Source organism: Cynocephalus volans, chromosome 8 (genome assembly GCF_027409185.1).
Source record: "Cynocephalus volans isolate mCynVol1 chromosome 8, mCynVol1.pri, whole genome shotgun sequence".
NCBI classification, from domain to species: domain Eukaryota; kingdom Metazoa; phylum Chordata; class Mammalia; order Dermoptera; family Cynocephalidae; genus Cynocephalus; species Cynocephalus volans.
In genome coordinates this window covers 52,948,017-52,969,521 of record NC_084467.1, presented here as the reverse complement: position 1 = coordinate 52,969,521, position 21,505 = coordinate 52,948,017, and the positions used below count along the sequence as shown (strand labels likewise).

General features: G+C 39.3%; 1 protein-coding gene across 4 annotated transcripts in view; it reads right to left on the bottom strand.

The window, feature by feature from the left end:
* PATJ (PATJ crumbs cell polarity complex component) overlaps positions 1-21,505 on the bottom strand; it is a 369,539-nt gene that overhangs the window by 7,978 nt on the left and 340,056 nt on the right. For 2 of the 4 annotated variants that reach the window (XM_063103640.1, XM_063103642.1), the window contains 6 exons: positions 20,227-20,341; positions 19,306-19,343; positions 15,633-15,755; positions 14,692-14,796; positions 2,735-2,841; positions 1,108-1,179 (listed from right to left, as the gene is read on the bottom strand). In XM_063103640.1, the coding sequence (XP_062959710.1) occupies positions 1,108-1,179; positions 2,735-2,841; positions 14,692-14,796; positions 15,633-15,755; positions 19,306-19,343; positions 20,227-20,341 (560 nt within the window). The remainder of the gene's footprint in view (positions 1-1,107; positions 1,180-2,734; positions 2,842-14,691; positions 14,797-15,632; positions 15,756-19,305; positions 19,344-20,226; positions 20,342-21,505) is intronic. The other 2 variants (XM_063103641.1, XM_063103644.1) reach the window with 1 other exon arrangement.

Here is a 21,505-nt window from a genome sequence, read left to right as displayed (position 1 = left end):
TTGCTGCTCCTTTTCTGCCTGAATACCCTGTGCCTGTGCACTACTCCCACCTAGGGTGGGAGCTCATTCCTCACAACTCGCCTCCGATGGGAGGTGCTCCAGACTCCTTTAGGAGGATGAGCCATATTCTCTGTGATTCCCTTGCGCTTGGTCCGCATTTCCATGAAGGCGCTTATATCATATTGTAATTCCCTAACATCTTTCTCCTCTGCCAGACTATGAGCGCCTTAGGTCTTAGTCATCTGAGCAGTCTCAGCACTATGCATTGTGCTTGTCACAAACTCAGGATCATGACCATGTAAATGAGAACTGAAATCCAGGAGAGAAGAGAGAAACCAAGGGGAAGCAAAACGAATTAAAAAAATCTGGTTTCAAATGTATAATTTAGATTTTCAAAGCTTCGTCCAGTGTGGAAGTCTTCTCTCTCAGAAACAACATGGCTAAAAATTAAATTACCTATGTGGGCTTAAACAATTTAATCTAAACTTATTGATGCCAATTTCTTAATCCCAAATGCTACTGTCCAAAGGGTACAAAGCTAAAGGACTCTGGTATCCCAGACCCTATCATCTTATTTGTGGTAGGAGGTTTGTATCTGTGTATTGGCAGCGTCACTTGTTTTGTGGCAACATGCATGTCTGCGACGCAGTCATCTGGCTTCAACTCAGCCATTCTTGTATGCAGAGAAATTTGTAAACCAGGGATAGAAGCGACCTTTGAGTATGCTGTTCTGTCTGACTAGATTATTCTTCCTTCTCCTCCTCCTCAATTTTGCCTGGCTTATTTTAGGGTTGATTTTCACCTGGTTCACACTGAAACAAACCAATTGTTGATGTACTTACTGGTTGTTTACAGTAAGCATCCATAATAATTGTTGATGGTCTATACCATATAAATAACTGTTTGAAATGTCACCCTGCTTATTTCAGTTCTTTCAAAACTTAGCTTAAGCATTAGCTTTCCAGGTACACTCCCTAACTGAGTTATGCCTTCTCATTGGACTTAGTTCTCCTACAATTATTAACTCTTTTATAACCATGGATTTATGGGTCTGTTTCCCGAATTCTGTGGGAGCTCCTTAAGTGCTGGGGCATTACTTTTACTTACATTTCTAAGTTTGAATCGTCAGGACTTAGCACTTGTATAGTATCTGGCCTTAGAAAGGCACTCAATAAATACCTGTTGGAAATAATGATGAATTATTCCCTATGGCTGAAAAGTAATGATGTCATGAGTAAGGCTCTACTTTTTGCCTCTTTCTGCCCTTATAAGTACTGTCAGTAATGGCCCACTGGCTGGATTTGAAAATGATTCACATTTCCTCTTTCAAACACAACCCCCATTTCCAAGGAAATTGGAATGGGAACCTAGATGCCCCAAGCCATTGTTTTAGAGCTCGCTTCTGGGGCCACCAAATAATTAGAGACCTTCATAATAATTGTGAAGGCAGGGACTTATTTTCAAGGGGAGAGGGAGAAGTGTGGCTCTACTCCTGAACTGGCAATATCATATTGAGTTTGCTTTCAATTATCTCACAGTGTCATAACATTTTCAATCAATTAGTTTTACTTTACTTTCATATAGAAGACTAGTTTAAAAAAAAAGAAAGAAAGAAAGAAAATCTCCAAATGTTAGCAGTGGTGGAATTGTAAGTAATTGTAAAAATTCTTTTATGGTAGTGGTTCCCAACCTCCCAAAAGCTGTGGAATTATAGCAAAGGAATCGATGACAAGGGGATCTCTATAATTCCATAGCCACATCAAGGACGCTAAAGGGACACTACTCTTCCTATAAAGGCCCTGGGTTTTTTTCTTTTTAAAAAGGAAAGTGCCATTGTAACTTGAAAATGTTATACTTTCATATTTTTGACATATTTTAATGGCACGCATTTATTTCTTTTATAATGAGAAAAAAATAGAATGAACTTAATATTCTTTCCCTAGGAAAAACAAACTCAAAGATATTTAAGTTGATGAACTACCAGGAAAAAGTTGGAAATGGCTGTGATTATAAAATCCTTCAAATGAATCATCCAGAGCAGTCAACAAACATTTATTGAGCACCTACTAGGGACCAAGCACTGGTGGTGCTGAGAGGAGTAACTTCATACAGCATTTCTCAGAATATGGATCCTCTGCCTATCTGTAGCAGACTCACCCTGGGGAACCTTTTAAAATCAGATTTCTGGAATCCACTGTAGATAGACCACCTAATGAGAATCTCTAGGAATGGGCTGGAGAATTAGCATCTTTGAACTCCTTAGCTTATTCTTATGCACATTCTAGTTTGAGGAACACTGCTTTAATGATAACTTTACCTGCAATGACTGCTTCTAATGAAACATACCAATATGTATATAACAATGAGATGTAATCTCAGAACAAATTTTAGCTTAGAAAATTGAGGAAATATGGTTCCTCACACAATAAAGCAGGGTGCACCTGGGCTGTACATCTGTGGTTTCTTAGGGAAGAAGGCACAGGCACCATGTCAAAGTGACCAGATGCAGGGTGTGTGCAGGCCCTGCAAACAAGGGTTTTTTAGAACTTATGTGGTGGAACAAAGCCTCACGAGACATCAGGAAACTGGTGCTTTCTTGGAGATTCTCTAGGAATGTTTCAAGCAATATGTACTCTCCTCTCCTCTCCTTTACAGAGTACAAATGAGTATCTTCAAAAATTCTCATGAGCTTTGCCCACACACATAATAGGCTCTCTGTATCTAGAATACTCACTCTGTGTCTTCTAGATGGTGTTCAGTGGTGGGTGAACCAAGGTGGTAGCCTGTAGACATGTTTTCAAGTTGAGTTGCTATAGCACTTATATTGGTATCTGCTACAACCTGTGGGGAAAATTAGAACAAGATATTTCATTATAAGACGGGAGAGTTAGAGAAACCACGCTAGATGCAATGGTCAGTTCTCAGTCCTCATCTTATTCCATCTATCTGCAGCATGTGACACGATGGATTATTCTCTCTCTTAAACTATTCCTCATTTGGCTTCTATGACACCACACTTCACTAGTTTCTTTTCCATGTTTCTGGCCATTCCTTCACATCTTCCAAGCCCCTAACTGAGGGCCACAGGGCTCAGTCCTTGAGCTTATCTTTTTCACCTAAACATATTCCCTTAGTCATCTCATCCCATCCCATCTCTTAAATTTAAATACCGTCTATGTGATGATAATTCCTGAACCTGTACCTACAGCTCCACCTCTTACCTAACTCCAGATCCCTATATCCAGTCGACAACCTGACATCTCTAGTGGGATATCTAGCAGGTATCTCAAACCTAACCTGTCCAAAACTGAGCCTTCCTCATCTCAGGAAATTGCAACTTGATTCTTCCTGCTTCACAAACACCTTAGTGTCATCCTTGACTCCCCTCCTTCTCTTACAACCCACATTAGATAATCCTATTGCTCTGTCTACAAAATCATCTCTTGCCTGGAGTTTCACAATAGCCTTCTCACTGGTCTCCCTACTTCAGCTCCTCAGTCTATAGCTCCCACAATGGTCCTGTTAAAAGACAGCAGATTATTTCACCCATCTCTCTTGGGTCACAAGAGAGAATTCCTTGCTATGACCTACAAGGTCATCTGCAGGTCATGTGCCCCAGGATGGCTCTGCCCTCTTCTCCTAACATCTCCTTTGCATTCACTCTGCCCCAGCATGTTGGCCTCCTTGCTGTTTCTTTCACATGCAACACACATTCCCCACCTCAGCACTTCTAAGTGCTGTGCCTTCTGCCTGGAATGCTCTGCTTTTGGCATCTGCATGGCCAGCTCCTTCACTGCCCTCAGGTCTAACTCCAAAGTCACCTTCTTCAGGCACTCTTGCTAAGATGTCCACACCAACATCCTAGCCCAACATTTCATGACCCCCTTCCTTGCTTCCTGTTTCCTTCTTACCACCATCGCTATCTAATGAACTGTGTATATTTTACCTTATTTATCTTACTTATGGTCTATCACAGAATGTGACATTTATTTATTATCTATCATAAAATGTGATAGAATATTAGGGTAGGAAATTTGTCTGCTTTGTTCACTATTGTGTTCCCATCATGTGGACCAGTGCCTGGAATACAGTAGGTGCTTAGTAAATAATTGGTGAATGAAAGAACAAGTGAATGAATAGACTCCCTGAGATTTGCCTTTTAGATGGTCCTAAACCAAGGTAGAGTAGAACAACAACATTTAAACATGCACTTTCTATTTGTATTCTGCAAATAACATTCTAAAGCATTCAGAAGAAATATAGTATAGCCCTGAGAGCCATAGGACTCAGAATGGAGTGCCAGAGTTCAGTGTCTGCCACTTACTGATGCTGGGAGATCATAAAAGCTTGCTTGGCCTCCTTGTCCTGGACTTATCTTCCACCTCAACTAGTTGCTAGAACTTCTTTCTCAAGAGCTCCTTGGTTACCTCTGCTTCTGATCTACAATCCTGCTTCTAGGTTATAATACTCATTGCACAAGTATAGGAAGAACTTTGCCTGACAGCAGTGCAAAGGACTTGATTTGATTGCAGTTTCAGAAAAAGCCAACAGAGGGCATGGCTGCCTAAATCGCTACACTTGGCTGCATATTGTTAAGTAGAACAAGAAAGTCAACAGGCCTGCCCCAGCTGGGTCAGAGCACATTTTGGGTGAAGCATCCTCTTCTGGGAGAAAACATTGCTATGTGCAAGTTACAGGATCTTCTTGAAATACCAGCATATGAAGAATGACTGAATGAATTGGGGAATATTTAGGATAAAAGACACAAGGAAGAAATGACAGATTCTCACTGACCACAACAGTTTCTCTACTACCAGCTCTTCCTGCTCTCTTCCACAGCAAGTGTACTGGAAGAGTTGTCTTTGCACATGACCTCTGTAATCCTACCTACTCTTAATATATACCGTCTTCATAAACCCACTCCATTCTGCTTCCATCCCCATCTCCCAGCCTAAACTCATGACCCACACTCTCTGGCTTTCCTCCTGCTGCTGGGATCTGTTTTTCCATTTCTTTGCTTCTCTTCCACTCACCTCTCATGGCCCAGTCATGGGCCCACTTCCCCCTTGCACACTCAGGCTCAGGTGACAGCACATACATTCCCATGGCTTTAAATTCCAACAGTGTGCTGACAATCCCAGCTTAGTCTGCTACATCCAATTGCCATCTTGACATCTGCATTTTAATATCTCAAAGGCTTATCAAAATTAACACAGCAATATTCAAGCTCTTGATCCACCAACCCATCCTCTTCAATTCACTTTTCTTCTAGTTTTCTACATTTTAGTAAATGGCACCTCCAACTGCCCAATTAGAAATCTACTAGGTGTAATACAGAAAATACTTGATTGCCAGCTGGTAGCTGTCCAACTGGAAAGAAGGCTAGGATGCTAGCTGCATAGGTGTTCACTCTCTGAAGATCAACCCGATAGTGACCGCTTTCGCCTGCCGTACATAATCCCACACCAAATCCTCTGGATTCCACCTCCAAAATCGTTCTCAAATCTGTTTACTTTTCATCATAGCTGACATCCTAATTCAATCCATCACCATCTAGTGCCTTTTAACTGGAATCTCCACTCCTCCTCCTCCACACAGAAGCCAGTTATCTCTTCAAATATAAAAAGGATAATGCCACTCCCCTGCTTTAAACATTTCCATGGTTTCCCTTTTACTTGGAAGAATATTCAGACCCCCTAATTATGCACACAAGAGCTAATCCCACCTATTTTCATACACTGCACCCTACACTTCACAGTTCTTTCTGCCTGGAGTTACTCTTCCCACCCCGGCCCCGCCGGGTGTGTTCAGCTGCATAATATTTCAGCTTCGAGATGTGGCCAGAGAGTCTTGCCCAGCCCTGCCTCTGAAGTCCTCTTCCCCATCAACACCAGGGACTGGACAACATGGATGTAAGGCTGGAAGGGGGAAGGCAAACAGGCTGATGGGAAGGTCACTCTTTTTTTTTAAAGTAAACAGTGAACTCCTGGGCATGTACTTCTGTGATAGATTCTGAGAATAGGGATTGGGGGGCAGAGGAAACCAAGGGGAAGCAAATGTTCCCTGGCCTCCAGCAGGCTTGCAGTCGATGTCATCTAGTGTGGGAGCAGATATGAACACATGCAGTTCAAAGTGGAGACAGGAGAGGGGAAGGCAGAGGGGCTCTGAGGTCCTTAATTAGACCGTGGGCACTAAGTTCTCTGCATCTTGAACATGAAGATCAAGAACTATGGTGTCTGGGGTCCTCTCACCTGGCAGGGCCGGCTCCATGCCTAAGATCTGCAGCCTGTGGTCTGGCATTCTGCATTTGTCAGCTCAGCAAACTTTGATCTTATGCCCCAGACCCAACAGCCCAGAAATGTGGCCGATGTCCTCCCTGCTCCAAACCCACCGCTCAAAACATGAACCTGACTCAAAACCTGCCAGTCCTTGAGTTCATGCCTCTCCTTATTATTAGTGCTGCTGCAGATATTTTGATGGTGGTTGTTTAAGGTAGACAACTAGATATAGAACTGCTGGGTGATGGGCATGCATGTATTAAATATAACAGAACTTCCTACGCTGCCAAATGGTTGCACCAATTTAAACTGTCACCAGGCATTTAATAAAAGTACTTTGTTTCCCCTCACCCTCCCCAACCCTTGTTATTATCAAACATTTAATAACTGACTACCTGAGGTGGATGAAACCATTGGCCTGAAGGAAAAGGAATTCCCCCCACCCGAGGAGGGGGAGGCCTGCCATATGAAGGAAGATGAGGGGGAGGGCGAGGCCACCCACTTGAGAGAAGAGCAGAAGACTGAAATGAAGGACGAGGAAGGAGCCTTGTCCTCTGAGCCTACAGACCAGTCAGAGACGTCAGCATCAGTGGAAGGAGAACCAATACGCATGTTTCTCCCTCAGTCGGCATCTTCCTCTCAATCTGTGTTTCCCCCTCCAAACTGATTTCCCCCTCGCTGTGTTTCCCTCTCCAAGAGGGTTTCCTCTTTAATCTGTAATTCCTTATTTATTTTTTTTGCAGCTAGCTGGTATGGGGATCTGAACCCCATACCAGCCTTAGTATTATAAGGTGGTGACCTTGGTGTTATAAGGCTTGTAATTCTTTCTTAAATTGTGCCTCCTCCTCAGGCTGCTTTCCCTCAAGATGGTAGTTTATTCTGATACAATTCCTTGTGCTTTAGTTCCTTGTGGCACTTAATAACTTAGGTGAAAAGCAAAACTAAACTCCATTAGAATTGTATGTTCTATGTTTTTTTTTTGGGGGGGGGGGGTTGGCAACTGGCCAATATGGGTATCCAAACCCTTGACCTTAGTGTTTGGTGTTAGCAGCACCACGCTAGAATTGTGTGTTCTCTAATAGAACATTGTATGTTTAATAAATTTTCTGAGTAATAAAGCACAGGTCTTTATTACATGGACCTTAGGATGAGTATCCTTCCTTAAAAACAGGTTTGGGTGACTACGTTTTGGAGAATTGAGAAGCCAAAATAATTTCCAGATAAATGGTACATTACAATGCACAAAAGCTTGAGCTCTTTGCTTAGAACTTTTCTGAGCTTCTAATCCTGCAAAGGAACGAGGTTAGCCCTTAGCTTTGCTAAGACCCAAATGTTTCAGTACAATAAACCCTAACTCAGCACTTATACCCAGCCTGGATCTTAGACCCATAGGTGCAGACACGTGAAAACAGACAGGAAGGCTATAAAATGACCCCTGAGATAGCTGGCATCTTAAGATAGGGGTATATTACAGAAGAACAATGAAGAAAAACCCTCATGCCTAGCCTTTGGTGTAACTTAATGAAATAGAAAACTTAAAATTTTTATTTAGAATCTAGTGACACTGATTTTTAGTGATATCAGAATATACTGATTTTATATGTCTTAAAAAATCTAATGGTCTGAAGTGTCAAAAGTTTGGAGCGAAATATGAAAGGAGCAAACTGACTGCTAGCTACATCACCATCTAGTGGCACACAACTAAACACCACGTGGAAAACCATTGAAAGCAGGGGTCAGAGCCCCAATTTCCCCTAGCTGTTCCCCCTCACCCCTGTCAGAATGGACCTCGGCTTGGGAAGGAGAAATAGCAAAAGAAAAACTGCTCGACCAAGCAGGATGGGTTGTATTCCTCAGAGTAACAATAAGGTATGGTTAACAATAAGATAAAAGTTAATTAAACATATATGTTTCCATAGGCAAAAACTTGATTTGAAGGTCAAGATGTTTGTTCCTTAAGGCTGGCTGGTTAGCTCAGTTGGTTACAGCGTGGTGTTACAACACCAAGGTCAAGGGTTCACATCCCCGTACCAGCTAGCTGCCAAAAAACAAAAAAAAAAAGAGAAAAGTTTGTTCCTTAAATGAATGCCTTATGGTGTATGATAACACCTGTAACACCAATCTCAAGTTGTCTTTGCAGAACACCTGCTGCCTACAAACCTGCTTTGAAATTTGTACACCTCCAGACTCAAAGGAGCCAAGGAAGATCTTAGCCAGGATGCCAGAAATAATATACTGACCTCACCACTGACCAGTCAGACACCCACATGATTCCTGAGACCCCTACCCAAATTCCTGCCCTATAAGTATTTGTGATTTTACATACCTGAGGAGTCCAAGGTCTTAAAGCTCCTTTAGTTTTTGTGGGCTCCTTTGGCCATTCAAATAAACGCTGATCTTTATCACTACACTATATTTATTAAACAATTGAACCACACCTCAATTCATCCTCAGAGCAACCTTGTTAAAAAGGAGCTATGATCTCCATTTTAGAGGAAACTGAAGTTTAGAGTTTAGTGAAAGGATTCAAACAACCTTCTGACAACTTTCCCACAGAACTTGAACTAGGTCTTCATTACAACTTCCAAACCTTTAGGTCTTTGTTCTTTTCCTATAGTTTATCACTCCCTTCCTGGTGTCACTTGGCTTTTTCTATTCATGAACTTGCAGATCACTTGTTCTTAACCCTGGCTGTATATTAGAATGTCCCAAACCAATTAAATCAGAATCTCTATGGTGGGACCCAGGAACTGGTATTGAATGATTTTATTGTGTAACCAAGGTTAAGAACTACTCACAAACTATCTCTTTAAACAACACTCACAGGCAGGGTTGGCAGATTAACTCAACTGGTTAGAGTGTGGTGCTGATTAACACCAAGGTCCAGGGTTCAATCCCTGTGGCCAGCCATTCAAAAAACAAAACAAGAACAAAAACAAAACAATACTCACAGGCGAACTGAATGCTTGCTCTGCCTTCTCTATAACACACTTTTCAATTCCCAACCTTGGGTATGCCATCCATTTTTCTGGACTAAATTGGTAACTGTGCTGATTTGTTCTCTGTAAGTTCATGTCCTTCAGCTTGATCCGCTTGGCAACCCACTCAACACGAGCAACATTTACTAGGCATGTGCTCTGCTCCAGGCCCCGTGCTGGAGGTACAGATGTTGTCCCAGCTTTGAATAAATCCATGGTCTGGGGGAATAAATCCATGAATAAATCCATGCTCAAGCACTCCCTAATCTTAGTTGGAGAGTTTGTAAAGAAAGGATTTCACAAGATTTATAAAGAGGGAATGAGAGTGGGGTGGGAACGGTGTTCCAGAGAATAACACATGCAAACCTTTACTCATCCCTAAATAATGCTCTATTCAAATAGATCTCAGGTGTTGTATCTGAATTAGCAGCATCAGCAACACCTGGGAGCTTGTTAGAAGAAATGCACGTTCTTGGATCCCACACCAGTCCCGTAAAATCAGAAACTCTGGGGTGGGACCCAGCAATTGTGCTTAATGAGCCTCCAGGTGTTCCTAGGGCATGCTAAAGTCTGAGAAGCACCTCTCTACTCAAATCTTTTAGCTGCTGTTCAAAAGGACCTGGACTCTTGACTCTTTTCTATGCTTTTTTTTTTCAAGATTTTTTTCTTTTTATGTGCACATGGTAAAAAATTAAATAGTAGACTACATGATAAAAAATTCAACACTCTCACTCTCCAGAAACACACTGAACTTTTTTAAATCCTAGAGAAATAAGCTAAATAATATGCTTATGCCTATTTTGAAATTTGTCATCTTGATGATGTCTGTTGATTCCCTACTCCAACAGATGAAAATTTAGTTTGCCAAACTCTTCCACTTAACTTTTATATCATTTTTTAAGTTTTACTTGTTTCCTATGTTTTAAAATATACTCAAACCTCTGTAGTTCTAACAATTTCCAACAGTTCTTTTATTTTTATTTCAATTTAAAAAATAACACTTATTCATGCGTATAATTTAAAGTAAAAATGATTCTACAGTGTTTAATGAAAAGAGTCCCTATTCCTCTCTCTCCAGTTACTGATTCTAACTTCCTAAAAGCAATTACTTTCAACCTTTTCAGCTGTTTCTTCCTAATATTTGCTTCCATATTTCTTTTCTTTCTTTTTTTTTTTTGGTGGCTGGCTGGTATGCGGATCCAAACCTGTGACCTTGGTGTTACCAGCACCACGCTCTCCCAAGTGAGCTAACCAGCTAGTACTGCTTCCATATTTCTTTTAATTAAAAAAAAAATTGGGGGAGGGAACATAATTGAATATTTCTAAATAACATGATTTTACTTCTATTTCCTGATTTTTTTAAGTTTTAGATATTATTTAATAACTTCCTATTATGGAAGATAAAAATTTAACTCATATTTTCCTTTCACCGAAACATCCCAAGCCCCCATTCTACTAATAGTTCATGCATTTTAATGTTTAGTTACGTTGGTTTTACTAATATAACTTATAATATTTACATAAATGTTATTCATACTGAGCTAACTATGATTACATTTCCTTTTTTGTACAAATTTATTTTCCCCAAGGTTATTAATTATCTCATATTTTATTTTTTTTAAATACTACTTACTAGTTTAGCCCCGTACTTTCCTACTGAGCTCAAACTTCCAATGCAATTAAACATTTTGGGTAATCTGTATGTTCCACTTTTTTTCTTTTTAATTCAGAGGCATCTCTGTAGGAGCCCTCTTCTCCTCCTGTCCCAATTTGGACAAGTTGTTCTCTATACCTGCTACACAGCTGTCATCCTGGAACTTCAATGTCCTTCAGCACTGGAGCCACTGGCTTCCTTCTTTCTTATTTTGGTCTTTTCTTGGAGTATATCCTGAAGTAATTTTCTCAGAAATACAGTGCTGATGGAAAATCAGGTGCCATTTGAATCTCTTGTTCTTTTGTAGGTATTCATACTTTTCCCTTTGAGAGTTTTAGAAGGTATATAGGGATTATTCTTGTATTATTTATCCTGCTCTCTGATTAAGGTCCTTTAAACTAAATTTATTTCTTTGTTATTTTTTTCACTCTGTTTTTCGTTTTGCAACTACTACTTGTTGAATATTGGATTTCTTGGCTTAATCCTGTGTCTTATTTTTTCTCTCCCATTTTCAATCTGGGGTTCAGAAGAGAAATTACTGTTTTCTCTATGTTATCTTAATGAGTATGGCTGAGCTCTCATTCCTAACCAACAGTGGGGCCTCTTATATCAGTTCTGTGTGCTCTGGAGGATGCCCTTCAGGGGCATCTCGAGGTACTACTTTGTAGATAGACCCTTATTTAAAGACTTTCTTCTCCTGCCCTCCATACTTGCTGCTGGCTCCAAGCTTTTGTCCTCTATTTTCATTCATTTATTCAACCAATATCTAGTAAGTATAATGTGCCAGGCAATGGGGATGTCAACACTGAAAAGCCTCAGATGGCCTTATTTACTTATTTCCAGCACTGATGTCTCCCTGAGCATCCCCAGCACACTTCCTCTGCTGGCTGAACACCTCCAATAGATGTCTCAAGCTACAATGTTACCTTCTCTCCCAATGTACTCTTCCTATATTTCCTAGTTTAGTTGCTACCTCAATCTACCCATTTTCCAAAGCTCTAAAATATTTGGTAAACCTCTTAATGGACCCAGAATGAGCCTCACAAGTTCCTTTAGGGATAAAAACCCCTGATATGCTCTTTTTATCTTCTACATCCCAAAAGAAAGATGTAAAACCAAAAACAATATTTTCTAGCAGTTTGGCTTACTTGATTTTGTCCAAAAAAGGTTTTATAGTAACTCCATAGACCAGGAGTTAAACCAGGCAAACTATCAAACTACAGAGGCAAATATAATTGGGAACATTTAAAATAATCCCTCAGTGGGCTGGCCAGTCAGCTCAGTTGGTTAGAGCATAGTGTTATAACACCAAGGTCAAAGGTTTGGGTTCTTGCACTGGCCAGCTGCTAAGAAAAAAACAAAAAAAACCCCCACCCTCATAGCCAAATCAATTTTAAATGACCAATCTGTAATTAGCAATAAGAAACCATCAGACTTTAAGGGTAGTATCTACCTCCTTAGTATACCTAGACATAGCAATTTAAACTGTGGGGAGAAGCTTCCAGAAGTGTTGGTTGTCTCTTCTACTCATCTCCGTCTCCACCTTGCAGTCTGCTGACCCAGACCTTAATCTTCCCTGTGGTCAATGTTTGCTGACTGCTTTGTATGATACACTGACAATAAGTCTTTTCCAGATCATCAGACACAATTATCTGACCTTTCCTACTATTCTGCCCATGGGCTGGCTTACCCAACAATAAAAACAATTACCTAATGACAAGTCAGCTGTGACAACTATACAGCTGGTACTACATGCACATTGTTTTAAGTAAAACAAAAATACGATGCAATTGAAAGGCGCTTGATGTGGGATGTAAGAGTTTCCCAGGATTTGTGGCTAAAACCTTTGGCAGCATCTATGCTCATACCCATAAGTGTGTAGATTACAACTGTCAAAATCCCAAAGGATTCCATTAATCTTCTAAATGGCACATTAGAAAATAAAAACACCAACAAGCGTGATTAATGCGAGAGAACATTTTGAAACAAAATCTCATTTTCTTCTTAAAATACAGAAATTAAAAAAAAAAAAAGAGGAACTTTTTCAAAAGTATGTTAATAGTGGCAATTTGGATGAAATAAAGTGTTAATTCTACATGGAAGGGCATGAGCTCATTTTCATTTAAGGTACTTTTATTGCTTTTTTTTTTTTTTTACAAATTGTTTTTTTTAAGGTACTTTTAAAATTTAATGTTACACTTTTAAATTGTGTCTTGTTTCTTTGTGAAGAAGGTAAAGATGAACAAAGTGTATCAGTGTGTGAACATGTCAATAATATGAAGGGAAAGACTTTTCTTGTCATAGTCACCATTTGAAGTCACGTCTTCTTAAGTTCTGCATAGATTGGCAATGGTCCACAGCTCAGAAGCAGAAGTTTCACTTAAGCCTCCAGGGCTCATCATAATTCGAAGGACATGCAGCACAGCAAACAATAAAAAGCAAAGGATTTGTAGGCGAGGGAGGAATATGAGGGAACATGGGAAGTTTCCATGAGAGCAAAGCACAAGAAGGAACTGAGGGGAAGCAGAGGCTAGGCTGGTCCACGCGGTGTTTTTGTCTGTGTTCAATAGAAACTTGGGGGCCCAAGCAATTTATTTCCTTGTATATTTATTTAAAAGATGACCGGTAAGGGGATCTTAACCCTTGACTTGGTGTTGTCAGCACCACATTCTCCCAAGTGAGCTAACCGGCCATCCCTATATAGGATCCAAACCCGTGGCCTTGGTGTTGTCAGCACCACACTCTCCCAAGTGAGCCATGGGCCAGCCCTGACCCAAGCAATTTAATATTTGGCCTATCACATGAACTCCCTTGAAACTACTGACAGTATTTTCATGCTTCCCTTCATACATGCTGAAAGCCGCTTACTTTTTTAACGTCTGGCACTCTGCACTGACACCACTGAGATGTTGGAATTAAGCACCATGCATTGGCTCCCCAAATGTAATGGTTTTTCAATTTGAACTTCTTATTTTAAGGCTAAAATTATCTGAGTGGCTAGGTAGCCCTCTCTCTAAGGTAGTAAGTGATGGCTTTTATTATTATTATTATTTTTTTTTTTTACCTATAAACCACTTTATACTACCTCTGCAGAAGTATGGTAATTATAATCACACCTTTTTGGGGAAAGTCATTAACGAGCCTCACTGCCAGTATGCTGCCTCTCAGTCACTGCATGGTGTCAATCTCAGACACATTTGAAGTGCTGGAGTAGGAGGAGAGGTAATTAACAGCACACTTTGCTTTTACTTCCTGGTATATTTCCCTGTGCCTCTGAACAATACTCTGGGACCACAGCTGATCAACAATTGTCTGCCTTAGTTGATGACTGCTATGCAGTGAGAATTTAACAGTGTTGGCAATCATTTGTGCTACAAGAAAAAAAGCATTTTGTTCTTCTATTCATTTAAAGGGAGAGGAAAAAATAGCATTTGGGCAGTTCAAAACAGTCTCTGGGCGTAGGAAAAGAAATCATTTCCAATTCCTTGCAAACTTTGATTTACAAAAGAACACTGGAAGCTAAAAGCCTTGTTGATTTATCATGCGAAGCAAAGAGTAATTTTTCTCCCCTTGTTATGCTTTCATATAATCATGCTCACTGCCTTTATGGGTGGCATTAAAGAATTTCTGAATAAAAATAATAATTTCTTGCTTTCAACCTTCATAATTCACATCAGCAGGCACCCTGCTGTGTGGTGATGCCTACTGCCAGTGACGCTCAATCTTTTCTGCAGGCCACTTATCTGCCTCATGCAGCTGCGTGTTTCATTGATCGCAATACCTGCAGGATAATGCGCCCGTAGGCGTTCTTCAGCAGATTAACCACATCTGCATGAGACAGCCCATCCAAAGGTTGCCCATTAATGCTGACAATCCGATCTCCAACCTAGAAACACAAAAGTGGTAGAAAATCACTATCATTACAAAAAATTAAATTTGAGAAGAATGCTTAGATTCTTTGTAAGTCATATTTCCCATTTGTGGCTATTGTGAAGATTCTGTGTTTCTACTGTGTATGCATGTTTGAGAAGCATGAGGAATTTTTTTGGCTTTCCCAAAATACAGGCCAATCAGGGAAACAAGAAGGGGGTCAGATTCAATTATTAAAAAGCACGGTAGGCCACTTTTGTATTTTGGTAATGGTGTTTCATACATCTATTCGCCAGTAATAGCGGAGTGTACAAATTAACTGTTCAATAAAGTGCGAATGAGGAAGCCAAATATTTTCTGCTTTATTTTTCCACCTGAGTTAGGATTAAGGAGCACTATGAAAAACAAAAACAAAAAACCCTGAACATAAAGATGTTGATTCTTTTGGTTGAGAAAAGACGCTAAAGTCAACTCTCTCTGTCAAAAACAAATTTTGGCTGGAATGACGGTGCTTAAAAGGGTATGATAGGGTATGAAAAGGAGCTGCAATTTTTTCTTTTATTGGGAAGCTTTGATACAAACAATATTATTTTTATATGCCCAGGGACATAATGAATTTCAGGTATAAAGTTTCTCTGGTGCACTTTGCCCTCAGCGTGGGTCTCTGATGGCTACCGGAACTCCAACTTTAAACAAAGTGCCCATGGCTGCAATGTCCTCTCCCACCCCACCACATGCTGTTAGCACTTCAACCAGTCCCCTCTTTAAGCTTCTGTGCAGCCTTAGAACACCAAGGTCACAAGTTCGGATCCCTGTACCTGCCAGCTACAGGGAAAAAAAAACAAAACTTACTTTAAGCTCCTGTGTACGCGCAGCCACTCCGCTGGCCTGAATCATGGCAATAAATATAGGGATATCTCCTAAGGGACTTCCTTTTCCTCCAGCAATACTGATTCCGAGGGCATCACTGAGCTCCTAAAAAAGAAAGAAAACATAATGTATATATACTTAATAAAGAGCCACAACCTGATTGTCCCCAGATAGCTCAGAACAAAATCCCTCCATGATGCAGGAGGCCAGGATAACATAAGAGTTAAGCGCAGGGCCTTTGAGGTCAGAGAGAGCTATGTTTCAGCTCTAGCACTGAATTAGCTAAGAGGTCTTGGGGAAGTTACTTAACTTCTTTGAGCCTCCATTTCTGTGTATAAAATGGCAAGAATACTACATACCTCACAGTGTTGGTTTGAGGATTAAATGAGATGAGATAGCCAATAAAAGGTAACAGTAGAAGTTAAAAAACAAACTGTAAACAAACAACCTATGCTACTACTCAGTTTGGTGGCCAATTTTGATGTAGAGTTGGCAAGAATGTTCTCATATGGTGTTTATGATTAAACTGCTACACATATCATGCTCTTCTGGGTGGGAGCAAATACACTTGGCTCTAAAAGAGCTGTACAACTGTGTTAAAACAAAAGATCTCAGAGGACACTCACTGAAGCAACAACGGTTTGGGGAGAGAAATAAAATGTGACTGAAAACATTCCCTAAGATAGATGCTGGTGAGTAGACCTGGCTCTAGTCCAGTTTTTTCCCACATTTGTATCATGGGGTTAATATTTAAAAAAACATTAAAAGAACAAATGATAAATTCCAGTTCTGGCATGGTGGCAGATGCACATTATGGCATCTCTCTCCCACTGAGTACAATGAAGAAGTCTTGTCAAAATATAAAAAACAACTACTTGTGGCCTCTGAAATGTATGGAAACCAAATAAATTGTGGTGGAGAGTCAAAACCTGGAGAAATGACAGATGGGAATAAATCTCTCAGTTTTCTTTTTTTTTTTTTTTCTTGGCAGCTTCACCCTGAAGGTGATTCCCAGGAAAGGAGTTCAAAAGGTAGGGTGAACTGCTAAATTCTGATAGAAATTCCATCTTTTTGGCCAGAGGAACCAGGAAAAGGAGCCCCTGGTGGGAGGACAATAAAGGAATAAAACCAAAGTGGAGAGAGCCAACAAAGGGAATCCTTTAATTCTGTGTATCAACCCACAGGCTCACTTCTAAGCTACATATGTGTGGGACAAACTCCAACCAGCAAAGTAAAAGTTTAGGGCACTGAACTGAGATTTGAAACACTGCCCACAAAAGATGAGACAGAACCTGCTATCTGAACCTAACTGGGTTGACTGTCTGCTAAAGCACAAATATCAGTATTCTTCAGCATCTACACAACTTAACATTCATGAAGTCAGTATAAAATCCTAAATTATGTGACAGGCAAAGAACCAAGAAAATGTGACCAATTTTCCTCTTAAGTTCTTTAGAATATGAAGGACAGTTGAAAGCAAAAGCCATAACATTGTTTGGTGGGGTTCTCAATGTATACAGATGTAATCATATGACAACTACTGCATAAATGCCAGTGGTGGTTGTGGTAAAGGAACCTATATGGTTGCAAGGCATCTACAGTTTAAATTGATTATTTAAAAATATACACAGCTTAGTTACATCAATTATACCTCAATGAAGGTGAAAAATAGACAACAAAGTGACAACAAAAACCCTATATGAAAGAACTTTACAAACTTGTTATCACAGAAGAATGGGGAATTACTTTTTATTGTTATTATTATTAGTGTGGCCACACCATACCTATAAGACAGAATAATGGCAATGCTGACCTCTCCAATTATAGACAGCTTACATCCTGTCTTCAAAGTATTTGTGTCTAACCTTCATTTTCTGAAAGCATCAATAGTCAAACCTTGTGTGCCAAATGGCAAGATGTATTTTATTTTGAAGTTTCTGCTTGGACTGTGTATGGAGGAATAGGGTTGGTAGCAGCAGGCTTTATTATAAAAACCTGTAAAACCAAGTGGCTGAAATGACTAAGGAGCATACAATTATTTTAAAAATCTTGGAATGAGGAGAAAATAATGAATAACTTGGCTTTGTTTAAATCTATCATGATAACATTTCCTTAATTTATCCATAATTATGTACACTGTTGGAATATTTAACTTCCCTATCATAGGAACATCTGAGTAGCCACTCTGGTAGAAAGATACTGGGAACAAATAAAGCAGACTTAGTCAAAGCTATAGCCAGTAATAACAGGTGGCACTTCCTGGACATTCATGAAGCACTAGGTATTATACCAAGTACATTACATATATTACCTCATTTAATCTACACAGCTATATTTACCTTTGAGGTAAGTGAATGTTATCACCCCCATTCTATAGATGAGAAAATTGAGGCCGACTTGCTAAAGATCATAGAGCTAATATTATATGGACTGATTTGTGTCCTCCTAAAATTCACATGCTGAAGCCCTAAATACCAGTGCCTCAGAATGTGACTGTATTTGGAGATAGGGCCTCTAAAATGAGGCCATTAGAGTGTGCCCTAATGCAATCTGACTGGTGTCCTTATAAAAAGATGAAGTTAGCACACAGGAGAGACACCAGGGATGATGAGAGACAATGTTAAGGCCATGTGAGGCCACAGCAAGAAAGCGGCCATCTGCAAGCCAAGGAAGAGAGGCCTCAGGAAAAACCAAACCCGCTGATATCTTGATCTTGGACATCCAGCCTCCAGAGCTGTAAGAAAATAAATTTCTACTGCTTAAGCCACCCAGTCTGTGGTATTTTGTTATGGCAGCCCTGGTAAACGAATATAGCTAGTAAATAGAAGAGTGCCTTAAACAGAGGTATGATTGAATCCAAAGAACTAACTATGCTGGATATCACTTTACTGCAGTTGATTATTAATGATTACAACAGAGTCACAATCTTTTTATTACTTCTTGAACCCCAAATTTATGGTCAAAGTGATCAAAATAGAAGTCTACTTTCTGATACTCTGGTTATCACACAGGAGTTTGAAAACTAGGGTTTAATAAATTTATGAACTAAAATGCATTTTATACAGTCTTCTCAAAAGGACAATTTAGCAACATGTATAAAAGCCTTTAATAACAAGCATGACTTTTGACCCAACAATTTCATTTCTAGGAATTAATCCTGAGGAAATGACCAATGATGTGGGCAAAAATAGAAATATAAAGATGTTTTGCTATAAAAGAAAGCAAAACTTGAGAAATAAGAGGAAGCTGGTTCAGAAAATTTTAGCATATTCATATGATGGAATACTATGAAACCAATTAAAATGATGCTATATATGCTGTCCAAAATACTTTTTGGCATGGCAACAATTTCATGCTGCAAAGTTAAAAAGACAAACAACAAGAGTATGTCGAAAATAATTTTTTTGTTTGTTTTATAAAACTTACACGCACAAAATATAGTGGATGGGATTTGCTAAAAAATTCACAGTGGTTATCTATGTGCTTTACTGTATTTCTCTAAGTTTATTTATTTATGTTACATAGACCATATTTTTACTTCAGTAACTTGAAAGAGCACTCTAATAATCCAATAAGTTGTATTAAGGAGAAAATGTACATTTTATGCAAATCCAACACAAACTGGAAAAAAAAAAAAGCAAAATAACTGACTTACCCTGATTATCTCAACAGTCCTTGGTCCCATATCTGTGCCTATAAATAAAAAAGCAACACAATTCACTTTTTGAAATTAAGAGATAATATAGGATATAATACTGTCCCATGAAAATGGTATCATTTTCTAGGCCTTTCAAGAGTGGATCCTGAAGCAAGCAGGCATCCCAACTGGTGTCCAAGTCATCAGGGGCTAGTTCCTCTATTCTAAAGATGTGGTCTCTGTTTGAGACAGATGGGGCCATAATTGTTTGGTCTACCTAAAGCTGATGGACTATAGCAGTAGCTGCCTGGAACATCATGATTAAACACTTGGAGGATGAGCCATTTGTGTTCCACTGTACATTTTTCTGCCTTAATCAAAGATAACCCTCCACCCAGTGAAAGACTTCAAAAGACCCCTCGTCCTGCCCCCTATGGTATATGCTCTTCTGTCCTTCCTTCAGTGACCTGCAATTTATCAATTTTCTGTTTGTAAATAGTTTTACTTTATGATGCACTTTAGCTTTCTGCTTTTCTGTTTTCATGTGATTTGTGTACCATTAAAGGCATATTCTAAAAAGTAATCTCTATGGCTCTCCTTTCTTCAGAACAGACCTTTCAGAAAGCTTGCAGCTCATGGAGTCAAGTGCAAAGATTTTTAAATTAAAGAAAAAAAGACTTTAAAAAAAATGCTTATTTTAGGCCAGCCCGTGGCTCATTCGGGAGAGTGTGGTGCTGATAACACCAAGGCCACGGGTTTGGATCCTATATAGGGATGGCCGGTTGGCTCACTGGCTGAGCGTGGTGCTGACAACACCAAGCCAAGGGCTGAGATCCCCTTACCGGTCATCTTTATTTAAAAAAAAAAAAAAAAAAAATGCTTATTTTTTTTTAAATTGGGTAACAGGATGGTTTTACTGGGGTTGTGTCCATGCAATACCTGAATTTTTCTGGGAAGGATCTGCAGCTCTTTTCGTGCCAACCAGGTTTTGCAGGCCGGCAATGACAGGTGCAAAGGAAGGACGACAGCTGCTGTGTGTGCTGTGCTGACCCCCCTGCAAAGGAGACTCAGTGGTCACCTGCATGCAGACACTGACTTGGTCCTAAAAACTTATACTTATTATTAGTATTACAATGATGGAAGTCACCATAATCATCTAACAGAAAATTTTGAAGAGGTCAAAGAAGAAAACAAAAATCATAGTCATTCTCCTACCACCCCAGCCCAGTCCCATGTGAACATTTCCTCCATTGCTTTCTCCATCACATGTGCTTCTATACATGATTTCAACCATTGAGATAGAAAACATGCAATCTTTTGAGCTGTTTTGCAGTACAGGAAATCAAAAACATTTCTCTAGGTTGCCACATAGTGTTTATGTATGGTCAGTTAATTGGCACTATGTGTCACTTGGGGCTACAGTCAACATGTATTCTCTTAGGACTCAAACTGTATTATATATTTTGCTAAAACAAGTATAATAAAACCTTGATTAACAAGCAAACTTGATTAAGAACCTTGACCAAATGAAGCCCTCAAATGTAAGAGAAAGCAGCAAATATCAAGGGGAAAAGGCTTGTTTTAGGGATGTATAACATTTTTTCCTTTTTATTTAACCTCCTCCATCACTGGAGAATGAGTATATAACATTTTTTCTCTCAAAGATTTTCCTAGAGACAGTAATAATTTACTCCAATCTGCTATACCTCAGTTACCTGCCCTTTTATTCATTTAAATAAATGTTTGAGATCTACAACATAGAGTCATTTATGGCTAGTAGCTATTCAACAAAAATTGTATACATAGTGAAGGCCCTTTCTAATGTAGAAAACAATATCATCAATAATGAATAAATAATTTTTCTACCAATTTCAAGGCTATATCTAATTGCATCAAAATTTTAAGCTAAGCTTAAGATTACTATTTTCAGTTGATAAATTATAATTTGATCCATTTCTTTAACTCTGTGATGCAAGCTGTTTAATATTATAACATCTCTTAAATATGAAAAATTTCAAATATACAGAGAAAGAGAATGAATTATACAGCAGACATCCATATAGACACCACTTAGATTACACAACTAATATTTTGCTATATTTTCTTTATCACATATCCATTCATCTATTCATTACTCAATGCAGTTTTCTAAATTCATATTAAAGTTGCAGACATCAGTACATTTCACAATGGATATATACATTTAAAGGAATGTTTT